The following is a 12,206-nucleotide window of genomic DNA, read 5'->3' as shown; positions in this document are numbered from 1 at the left end:
TGCCTGTATCTATTAGGGAGGAAAGCTGATTAAATGGTTTCTCAAGTCTCAGAATAGACTTTACTTCATTCACAAGGAACTGTGAAGACAATGTTCATTACTTGAAAAGACTTTGGAGCACATGATAATCATTAATCGTTAACAATAATGCATGCAAGACAATCCATAAAAATCTCAAATTAAACTGTAAAAAATATTTTTTCAAAGTTGTAGAAATTTTTTTTTTTAATTTAATATTTATTCAAAAATTATAATAAAAAAAGTCTAATTTGAAAAAATAAAAATACAAAAAATTATATTTTATATATTTAAAAAGTTGTAAGATATTTAAATTTAATATTTATAAAATATATTATTATACATATTTACATATTTTAAATCACTTTAACATCTCAAATATTTCTCTTAGAAATTAGCAATTAATCTGTAAAAATAAATGATCAAAGCTGTAAAAAATATATATATATTTTAAAATGTAAAAAATATATATTTTTGAAATAATTTTTCAAATAAAAAAATACAAAAAATATATTTTATACATTATTAATAGTGGTAAAATATTTAGCCTAAATGTAATATTTGTACAATATATTAATATAATATATATTTTAAAAAATTAAAATAAAAACAAAAAGAACTGTGAAAACAATGTTCACTTCTGGAAACAATTTTGAAGCACAATGAAGACAATTCATAAAATTTATCTTAGAAATGACCAATTAAACATATATATATATATATATATATATATATATATATATATATATATAATTTTTTTTTTTTAAGATGTAAAAAACAACAACAATACCACAAATTTTATATAAATACAATTTAAAACAAACGTATTCCATAAAATCAAAGTCGCCATTGAATAAAAACAATTTCAGAAATATATTATAAGTAAATAAATAAATAAATAAAATGTTTGTTTTTCAAAGTTTCTTAATTATTAAGGAAATAATGCACACAGAATATAGGCTTAATTGTCTTTCTTCTTTTTTTTTTTCTTTTTCAATTCTGGGGTCAAAATGAGCAATGCATATTAATGACAGACTTTGTGAGATTCACACATAATTTGGCAATTTTCTATTTTGTATTTTATTTTATTTTTTTGTTAAAAGACAATATACTTAATGTAAAAATGATTACTAAAGCAATTACTAAAGATCTAAAACAAACTTGTTTGTTTTGTGTGTGTGTGTGTGTGTGTGTGTGTGTGTGTGTGTGTGTGTGTGTGTGTGTGTGTGTGGCAAAGGCAAACATACGTTTTTCCTCTCTCAGTACATCACTACTCGCGTTAAAGTCTGTTGTTCAGATTATTCAAACACGTCTGTCTCTCTGCGTTTGTCTGTTTGTGCGGGTGGAAGCGTGTATGTGACACTTCAGTGCGTCGCTACACTCCAAAACAAATGCACAATAAAGGACTTACAATGTAATACATCACTGAGAACTCATACTTTCATCCTCCGTCAACATCTGTTCCTGCACGTCAAACATTTCATACAAGTGTTTATGCCTCCTTTTATCTTTAGTTGGAGACGTGGGAAACATTTACTGACTAAGCTAAGCTTATTTTTATGCTGATTTTTTTAAAGAATTTGTCAAACACAAACTCACAATACTAATCTCTTTTCATCTCTTATATATTCTTTGTGTTCAAAACCATATTTGTGACCCTGGACCACAAAACTAGTCTTAATAGCATGGGTATATTTAAAGCAATAGCCAAAAACGCATTGTATTGGTCAAATTATTCATATTATTTTTCTTTTATGCCAAAAATCAAAACTACGAAGATATTTTGTCAGTTTTCTTACCATAAATATATAAAAATTACATTTTTGCTTATTAATATGCATTGCTAATAACTTTTTTTGGACAACTTTAAAGGCAATTTTCTTAATATTTAGATTTTTTGAATTTTTGAATATTTTGATTTATTTTATTTTTTTTACACCCTCAGATTCCTGATCTTCAAAAAGTTTTATCTCAGACAAATACTGTCCTATCCTAACAAATGTATTTCTATACATCAATGGAAAGCTTATTTATTCAGCTTTCAGATGATGTATAAATCACAATTAGAAAACAAAAAATGACCCTTATGACTGGTTTTGAGGTCTAGGGTCACATATAAACCCCAGAATATAAGATACTTACAGAATACAAGATACTTTCTTTATAAAAACACTCTACAAAAGTCTTCTTCTGAATAACTTGCATATTCTAAACATTTCCTTATTGCTTAATATCGCTTTATCTCTGCTTGAATCGATCAGAAACAAACCTCTCAGACAAACAAAGTCTCAGAATAGACTTGACTTCCTTCAAAACAATACACGGAACTGTGAAGACAATTTGCACTTCTGGAAAAGACTTAATCAATTTTTCTTTTATGCCAAAAATCATTAGGATATTAAGTAAAGATCATATGTAAATATACATTGTAAATATACCAAAACTTAATTTTTGCTTATTAATATACATTGCTAAGAACTTCATTTGGACAACTTTAAAGGGCAATTTTCTCAACATTATTTTTTTTATTTTTTTTTATTTTTGCACCCTCAGATTCCTGATTTTCAAATGGTTGTATCTCGGCCAAATATTGGCCTATCCTAACAAATGTATTTCCATGCATCAATGGAAAGCTTATTTATTCAGTATAAATTACAAAAAGACCCTTATGACTGTTTTTTTTTTTTTTTTTTTTTTTTTTTTTGTCCAGGGTCACATATAAAGACCTTCTTTGTGAAACAAAAAGGTTCTTCAGATGTTAAAGGTTATTTATAGAACCATTTAGACAAAAAAGGTTTTTCTGGCATCGTGAAGCACCTTTATACACTTTTTAAGAGTATTCAGTGGACTCTTTATAAAAACACCCTATAAAAACACCATGACGGTAACTTCTGAATAACTTGCATATTCTAAACAGTTCCTTATTGCTTAATATCGCTTTATCTCTCTGCCTGAATCTGTCAGGGAAAAACAAACAAACAGATTAAATGTTTTCTCAAGTCTCAGAATAGACTTGACTTCCTTCAAAACAATACACAAAACTGTAAAAACAATTTGCACTTCTGGAAAAGACTCTGAAACACTTGATAATTATTAGTTGTTAACAATAATGCAAGATGATCCATAAATATCCACACAAGAACACTTTAAAATCTTGATTTTTTTTCTGGCTTAAAAATTAAACTGTTAAGTTGTAAATAAAACAAAGATTAGTGGAGTATGCAATTTTTAGTTTTTCTACTTTAAATTTTCACATTTAAGTGAACTTTAAAAAATAAATAAATAAACAAATAAATCAAGGAATAGATCAACCAAAAATGGAAGAAGAAAAAAAGGTTGGTAAAAGTTCAGTTATCAACATTCTTCAAATTATCTTCTTTTGTGTTAAACAGAAATAAATGTAACTCACACAGGTTGATTTTTTAGGTGAACTATCCCTTTCATTGTGAAATTTACTAGCAATTTCTAAGTGGAAGTTGTTTTTACACCAATTTTTAAGAGTAGGAGAGCAAATTTTGACTTTTGCTGAAAATAAAGTTTTTGCATAAAATCAAAAAACAATATTGGGTCATATGCAATCCCCTATTTTTTAAATAATATATAATATAATTATAAATATATATTGTAAGTTGTAAAACATCTAAATGCAAAAAAATATTTAAAAAAAATTAATAAATAAAAATTTAAATTTGAAAAAAAAAATACAAAAAATTATATTTTAAATATTTAAAAAACTTCACATTTAAGTAAACATTTCACTTACGTAAATAAATAAAGGAATAGCTCACCCAAAAATGGAATAAAAACATTTTTTTCATTTATTTTTGGTTAAAGTTTGGTTATCAACATTCTTCAAAGTATCTTCTTTTGTGTTCATCAGAAAAAAATAAAATCATACAGCTTGATTTTTGGGTGAACTATCCCTTTTATTGTAAAATTTACTATCATTTCTAGGTAGAATTTGTTTTTACACCAGTTTTTTAGTGCAGGAGTGCAAATTTTGACTTTTGCTGAAAATAAAGTTTTGCATAAAATCAAAAATCAATATTGGGTCATATGCAATCCTCTATTTTTTGTTATTATATCATATCATTATATATATATATATATATATGTATGTAAGTTGTAAAATATTTAAATGTAATATTTATTTTTTTTAAATCTAATTTAAAAAAAAACTATACAAAACTTTTTATTTTATATATTTAAAAAAGTATTTATATTTAAAAAAAAAAAAAAGAAGAAGCTCATTCAGGTTGACTTTTTGGGTGAACTATCCCTTTTATTGTGAAATTTACTAGCAATTTCTAAGTTGTTTTTACACCAATTTTTTTCAGTGTAGGAGAGCAAATTTTGACTTGTTAAAGTCTCATAATTCTCTTGCTTGACTCCTCTACACTCTTAAAAATAAAGGCGCTTTAAAAGGTTTTTCACAGCAATGCCACAGAAGAACTATTTTTGGTTTCACAAAGAACCGTTCAGTCAAAGGTTCTTTAAAGAGCCATCTCTTACCTTTATATAATCTGAAGAATCGCCACAAAGAAGCTTTTGTGAAACAGAAAGGTTCTTCAGATGTTAAAGGTTCTTTATGGAACCATTTAGACAAAAAAGGTTCTTCCATGGCATCGTGAGACACCTTTATTCCTAAGTGTGTAGAGTTTTGGATCTCAATAATGTCTTAAACTGTGCTCAGATTTGTCAAGATTTACCAAAACCAAAGACTTTAACTTGAGCTCAAATATTTCTTGTCAAATTCACATTCGTTTTAGAGCTTACTCATTTTCTCCTGAGGAACTGTAAATCAAAACTTAATTTAGAGCAACTTCTAAGCAATGCTTTTTTCCTCTGGTAAGTGAAATGAGAACATCTCTGTGCAATAAAATGATTTAGGTCATGAATGCACCGACTTTAATATAATTTGAAGTGGGTCGTATGTCAGAACACCAGGATCAAAGAGTGGATGTTTTATCAGTGCCTAAGAGACAAAAGCAGATGAAAAGGAAGAGATAGAGAGAGAGAGAGGACTTCAGGTGTACATCAACCTCTGAACCAGGTTATTATCTGAGTCTCCGGGTTATTAAAAGCGACTCCAGAGAGCATAAGAATCTTGTTGCGTGAGGTGAGTCAGACAGACAGGATAAGTCATTCTCACAGCCCTGAAGAATCTATCGATCCTTTTTTCTCCGAACAGAAACGATCACAGGTAGCGTTTAACGTGTTGTTACTGTGCTCTGCGGGATCATTCAGACATGCCTGTGAAACAAATTGTTTGTTAGAAATGCTTGTGGTGTTTGATAAGCCACAACAAATTACTTTTTAAAGTGTTTTTCCATATTTTCTTTTCACAGGATGCTCAGGGTCTTACTGCTCCTTTTGGTCGTGGCTGGTGAGATTTATCTGTTTCTTATCTCATTTACTGACATTATAATTATATTTTTGAATATTCTAGCTGATTTTTAACTATTTAAAACAATATATGATATGTCCTTGGATTATAAAATGTTACCATGGTCATCAAATTATAAGTATATATATATAGTTTTGTTAATATGGGAAGTTTGAAGAATATTTCTGTATTTTCTCTTGTTTATTGACATTCTAATACCTTTTTATAATTATCTGGCTTATTTCAAATATTATTGCTTATTGCTTGTAATTACAATGGGTGTGTTGATAAAGGAAAAGCAATATTTACACTGCAAAAAAAATGCTTTTCTTAGATAATTTCTCGTTTCCACAAAATACCATATACTATATTTACCCTATTGTTACTATAATAAAATTGTGGTAAATGTAAAGAAGCCATTAAAATGTGATCAAAAAAGTTTGAAAGTAAATCCATATTAATTTATTATGATTTTACAGTAATAATATATATTTTAAACTGATTACCATACTAAAAATTACACTGCAAATAATGCTTTTCTTAGATTTTTTTGTCTTGTTTCCAGCCAAAACATCTAACAATTCTTCAATCAAAAGGGATTTTCTAGACAAGTAAAAAAAGATGGTCTTGTTTTCAGAAAAAAGAAGTTAAAATTAAGTGTGTTTTTGCTTGAAACAAGCTAAATAATCTGCCAAATAATCAAATTTTCTGCTTGAAATAATATTATTTTGCGTACCCCACTGGCAGATTATTTTGCTTGTTTAAAACTTTTCTGAGAACAAGACATAAATTTTTACTTGTAGAAAATCCTTCTTGATTTAAACATTTGTAGATATTTTGGCTGGAAACAAGACAAGCAATCTAAGTAAGAAAAACATTCTTTGCAGTGTAGTAGGGATCTTATATATATATATTTTAGAATGGCAATCAGTTAAAAAAAATATATTATTACTGTAAAATCATAATAAATTAATAAGGATTTACTTTCAAACTGTTTTATACTGTTTTGATCACATTATAATGGCTTCTTACATTTTTATTTTAGGGTAAATGTAGTATATGGTATATTCTGGAAACTGGTTACTATCATAAAGGTTTGTGTTTTTCTCATTAGTTCAAGGTTTGGGAACAAATGTTCTTTTGAACTTTAAACTTTGCTTGATAAAATGTGATTACCTGTTCAACAGCTAAGATAGAGACAAGTCATAAATGAGCTTTTATGGCTTGTTAAGTTGGGGTGTGCTATTAGGTTATCTGGATAACTTAAATAAGTTTAACTTCATAACTTAAATGTGATCCTGGACCACAAAACCAGTCAGGGTTATTTGTAGCAATAGCCAAAAATACAATGTACACTCTTAAAAATAAAGGTGCTTCACGATGCTATAGAAGAACGTTTTTTTGTCTAAATGGTTCCATAAAGAACCTTTAACATCTGAAGAACCTTTCTGTTTTACAAAAGGTTATTTGTGGTGAAAGATAAGAAAGGGAAGGTTCTTTAAAGATCTTTTGACTGAATGGTTCTTTGATGAAGCAAAAATAGTTCTTCTATGGCATCGCTGTGAAGACCCTTTAAAAGCACCTTTATTTTTAAGAGTGTATGGGTCAAAATTATCGATTTTATTCCCAAAATCATTAGGATGTTATGTAAAGATCATTTTCCATGAGGACAAAACTCATTTTTTGATTAGTAATATGCATCGCTAAGAGCTTCATTTGGACAACTTTAAATATTGTCCTGTCCTAACAAACCATACATCAATGGAAAGCTTATTTATTCAGCTTTTTAGATGGTGTACAAATCTCAATTTCACAAAAATGGACCCTTATGACCCTTATGTGTTCTAGGATCACAAATAAGATTTTTATTAGCACGTTTAATGTATAAGATATAAGCTGCAGGTTTGATGTTCATAATGTGTTTGCAGGTCTCCATGCAAGACCACTGCACCGATTCCCAAATGCTAAAGTAAAACATATCGGGCCACAAATGGTCCAAAATGACCACAGGCATAACTCGGTTCTGAAGCATCTGAATGCAGATCTCAATCCCAAGAAGCAAGTACCAGTTCCTGTTGAGATCCGCAGGCAGGGAACAGAACCGTCCAGACGCTTCCTGATGGACCTGAACACTGGGATGCTCAAGGAGGAACTCAGTGAGATGAACAGAAGAGTTTCCGGCTGTAAGTCTGCAAAATAATTTGCATTATTGATTTTAGTGGCAAATAAGTAACGTCAACATGGACAAACATCGCTCATGCTGTTCTGAAGTGAACAATGACATTGAATAGAGCAGATTCTGGCTGCCTTCAGTTGTTTGTTATTTTCTCCACAGTCTACAACCCTCAACCTGATGAGATGAGGAAGGGAACCCAGAATTCTCACGCCACTCTGGTGGATCCCAGAACTGGACAACCACTGGGTTCACAAACAGAGCTGCAGAGGAGCACAGGACCATGCGAGTGCTTCAAAAATATGTTTTCAAGACTTTAGGATGTTATTAGAGATTACTCAAAAAGATCAATTCTCATATCATTTTGTACTGTCTTAAATTGGATTTCCAGTGGATGAGTTCAGACAAGGCACTGAGTACCAGCCGCATGTCCTACAGGAGCTCAGATTGAAGATGATGCACAAACAAGGCAGTGAACCTTCTGGAAACCTTCTGATGGACTTAAATGCTGGTCTTCTCAAAGAACACAGGAATGAGATGCACATTAGAGCAGGCTGTAAGTTTCACTTTCTAATGGAGATCGTCTATTGATTGTCCAGCTGCAGTACACTCTTAAAAATAAAGGTACTTTAAAAGGTTCTTCATAGCAATGCCATAGAAGAACCATTTTTGTTTCCACAAAGAAAAAATCAGTCAAAGGTTCTTTAAAGAATCATCTCTTTCTTACCTTTTTAGAATTTGAAGAACCTTCTTTCGCCACAACCTTTTGTGAAACAGAAAGGTTCTTCAGATGTTTAAGGTTCTTAACCAATTAGACAAAAAAGGTTCTTCTATGGCATCGTGAAGCACCTTTAGTTTTAAGAGTGAAGCATCAAACCAACATAAACCACAAAAATCTAAGTTTAAACTGGTAATTTACCAAGGATTTAGCTTTCAAAGCAGTCCTTTACTAGTCTAGACTAATGTTTTCTTTCACCTTCATTGGCAGCTAAATGGGAAGTGGTTTCTGATTATGAGGATGTAAGAAGCCAAGACTCTTCTGAACATGAGAAGAACCACAAAGCAGCTCCTGATGAGATCCACAGGCAGGGAACAGAACCTTCCAGACGCGTCCTAATTGACATGGACACTGGGATGCCCAAGGAGGAACTCAGCGAAATGAACAGAAGAGATTCTGGCTGTATGTCTGCAAGTCGTTTTTTGAAATATCAATGCACCAAGTAGCTTTTGGGCATATTTAACTAGCATTCTTTTTTCTCTACAGTCTACAATCCTCCAGCTTATGAGATGAGGAAGGGAACCCAGAATTCTCACGCCACTCTGGTGGATCCCAGAACTGGACAACCGCTGGCGTCACTAACAGAGTTGCAGAGAAGCACAGGACCATGTAAGTGCATTTTATATCTTGCAATTATTACACTACCCTTTTAAAAATAAAGGTGCCTTAAAAGGTTCTTCAGAGCGATGCCATAGAAAAAACATTCAGTCAAAAGTTTTAATCTGAAAAACCTTCTTTTGCCACAAAGAACCTTTTGTGAAACAGAAAGGTTCTTCAGATGTTAACGTTTTTTTTTATGAAAACATTTAGACAAAAAAGGTTGTAGTTTGTATTTTATTTTTTTATTATTTTGTATTTTAAATTTTACAAAATAGTTTTTTCTTCTGTTTTTACCTTTACAGTGGATGAGTTCAGACAAGGCACTGAGTACCAGCCGCACGTCCTACAGGAGCTTAGATTGAATATGATGCACAAACAAGGCACAGAGCCTTCCAGAAACCTTCTGATGGACCTTAACTCTGGTCTACTCAAAGAACACCAAAATAACATGGACAGGAGAGAAGGATGTAAATCCCTACTTCAAATATCTGAGATCAAGGCATTTATGCTTTTGAATCAGTCATTGTCTGATGATGTTGCAGATGTTTTTCCAATACTTCAGAAATCAAATCTCAGTGGTTTCCAGTCTGGACTCATATTTTCTTCCATCTTCATTGGCAGCTAAATGGGAAGTGGTTTCTGAGCATGCAGATGTAAGAAGCCAAGACTCTTCTGAACATAAGGAGAACCACAAAGCAGCTCCTGTTGAGATACGCAGGCAGGGAACAGAAGCTTCCAGACGCGTCCTGATCGACATGGACACTGGGATGCCCAAAGAGGAACTCAGCGAAATGAACCGAAGAGTTTCCGGCTGTAAGTCGGCAAAATAATTTGACTTATTGGGTTTAGTGGTGCTTTGCTTTTTCAAGTAAGGTCAACATAAAAGCAAAATTATATGGACAAACGCTACTAATGCTATTCTAACGAGAAATCTATATAACAATAACATCGAATAGAGCTGATGCTGTGTACCTTCCATTGTTTGTTATGTTCTCCACAGACTACAATCCTCCAGCTTATGAGATGAGGAAGGGAACCCAGAATTCTCACGCCACTCTGGTGGATCCCAGAACTGGACAACCGCTGGCGTCACTAACAGAGCTGCAGAGGAGCACAGGACCATGTGAGTGCTTCAAAACATAATATCAACCATGGTTTAAGACTTGAAATTATTGAGCTTTGGGATTTTATAGAGATTCCTCAAAAAGATGAATTCTCACATTAGTTTGTTCTTCTCTTGTCCTGTTTTTTTCCTTTATAGTGGATGAGTTCAGACAAGGCACTGAGTACCAGCCGCACATCCTACAGGAGCTCAGATTGAATATGATGCACAAACAAGGCACTGAACCTCCCAGAAACCTTCTGATTTACCTAAACGCTGGTCTACTCAAAGAACACCAAAATAAGATGGACAGGAAACAAAGCTGTAAGTCTCAACTTCAAAGCATGTGTCCTTTTCAGTCATTGTCTGCTAGTGTTGAATATGTTTGATCAATACTTCAAAAATTCTAGTGCTTTGTAGAAAAATCTCATTGGTTGCCAGTCCGGACTTATATTATCGTCCACCTTCATTGACAGCTAAACTGGAAGTGGTTGCTGAGCATGAGGGTGAAAAAAGTGAAGACACTTCTGAACATAAGGAGAACCACAAAGCAGCTCCTGTTGAGATTCGCAGGCAGGGAACAGAAGCTTCCCATCGCCTTCTGATAGACACAGACACTGGGATGCCCAAAGAAGAACTCAGTGAAATGAACCGAAGAGTTTCTGGCTGTATGTCTGCAAGTCATTTTTTTTAAAATATCAATGCACCTAGATTTTAGGCATATTTAACTAGTGTTCCTTTTTCTCCACAGTCTACAATCCTCAACCTTATGAGATGAGGAAGGGAACCCAGAATTCTCACGCCACTCTGGTGGATCCCAGAACTGGACAACCGCTGGCGTCACTAACAGAGTTGCAGAGGAGCACAGGACCATGTGAGTGCTTCAAAACATGATATCAACCATGTTTTAAAACTGCCTCCCATTCTGGAAATTCTGGTTCGAATCTAGCTCCGAGCGAGTAGAATTGGGTTACAATTACACTTTATTCAAAAATGTTAATTCTGTCTTCATTTCTTATCGTACTCTTAAAAATAAAGGTTCCAAAAGGAGGTTTTCGCAGCACTGCCATAAAAAACTTTTTTTGAGTACCCAAAAACTTTTAAGTAAACAGTTCTGAAATATTAAAAAAAAAAATTTTAGTGTTAAGAACATCTAAATAATTTTTTTTCACTATAAAGAACATTTTGTGCAATGAAAAGAATCCTGGATGTTCTTCATTGAACCATCAATGCCAAAGTGCATTTTATATGTTAAATTTTTTTCTTCTGTGCAGCACAAAAGTTATTTAGCAGAACTTTCAATTCAAGCATTGACGAAATGCAATTTTTTGAATGAACTATCCTCATAAATAGTGTGCTTTTCTGTGTTTTTACAGTGGATGAGTTCAGACAAGGCACTGAGTACCAGCCACACACCCTACAGAAGTTAAGAATCCAGAGCATTATGAAACATGCAGTACAGCCCTTACAACGTTTATAAAAGTCACAGACTCTGCAGAGAATTGGTGAGCTTTTCCCTAACAATGAACATTATCTTTGCTGGCTAATAAGACATAATTAACTTCCATAACTGTTGTTATCATTCGGAACACCTTTGAATTTTGTAATGCTTCTAAAATGTAACTGAAGATCAGTCAATGGTATATTGGGCCAAAAGCAAAAGATGCTTGCACCATGCATGAAATGCTAAAAGCAAAGTGTTATTTTGGTAATTTTTCCAGATGAGAGCTGATGGACGTTAAGCTGTGATTGTACCCTATGACCACATAAAGACCATCTCAAGATCTTTGTGTTTTACTAAAGCTGTTAAATCATATCTAGTTGACTTTACTATTGTTTTAGAGGTTCGTGCAATAAAAGTGACCTCACATGTTATATCTGCAAAATAAAAGCATTAACAAAATATTTTCTTGGCTTTTTGTAAGTAATATAATCTTAGATCATAACCTACACTCTTAAAAATAAAGATGCTTTTAAAGGTTCTTCACAGCCATGCCACAGAAGAACCATTTTTAGTTCCACAAAGAGCAATTCAGTCAAAGGTTCTTTAATAGAACCATCTCTTTCTTACCTTTTTATAATCTGAAAAACCTTCTTTCGCCACAAAGAACCTTTTGTGAAACAGAAACTTTCTTCAGATGTTAAAGGT

The 12,206-nt window shown here is 32.2% G+C and overlaps 1 protein-coding gene across 1 annotated transcript; it reads left to right on the top strand.

The window, feature by feature from the left end:
• The first annotated feature begins 5,130 nt into the window (after positions 1-5,130).
• Positions 5,131-11,962, top strand: LOC141337281 (uncharacterized). The gene is made up of 15 exons (XM_073843071.1): positions 5,131-5,221; positions 5,367-5,404; positions 7,333-7,587; positions 7,740-7,862; positions 7,969-8,133; positions 8,566-8,757; positions 8,842-8,964; positions 9,258-9,422; positions 9,577-9,768; positions 9,956-10,078; positions 10,217-10,381; positions 10,534-10,725; positions 10,809-10,931; positions 11,434-11,562; positions 11,779-11,962. Exons 2-14 carry the CDS (start codon positions 5,368-5,370, stop codon positions 11,535-11,537), a joined length of 1,959 nt encoding a protein of 652 aa, XP_073699172.1. The 5' UTR covers positions 5,131-5,221; position 5,367; the 3' UTR covers positions 11,538-11,562; positions 11,779-11,962.
• Positions 11,963-12,206: the final 244 nt, after the last annotated feature.

The sequence above is a fragment of the Garra rufa genome, chromosome 6, assembly GCF_049309525.1.
Source record: "Garra rufa chromosome 6, GarRuf1.0, whole genome shotgun sequence".
NCBI classification, from domain to species: Eukaryota; Metazoa; Chordata; class Actinopteri; order Cypriniformes; family Cyprinidae; genus Garra; species Garra rufa.
This window is presented reverse-complemented; position numbering and strand designations above follow the sequence as displayed.

Coding starts and splice junctions, on each gene's coding strand:
- LOC141337281 (XM_073843071.1), top strand. CDS start 5,368: ATGCTCAGGGTCTTACTGCTCCTTTTGGTCGTGGCTG. Junction 10,079..10,216: donor GCAGAGGAGCACAGGACCAT/GTGAGTGCTTCA, acceptor TTTCCTTTATAG/TGGATGAGTTCAGACAAGGC. Junction 10,932..11,433: donor GCAGAGGAGCACAGGACCAT/GTGAGTGCTTCA, acceptor GTGTTTTTACAG/TGGATGAGTTCAGACAAGGC.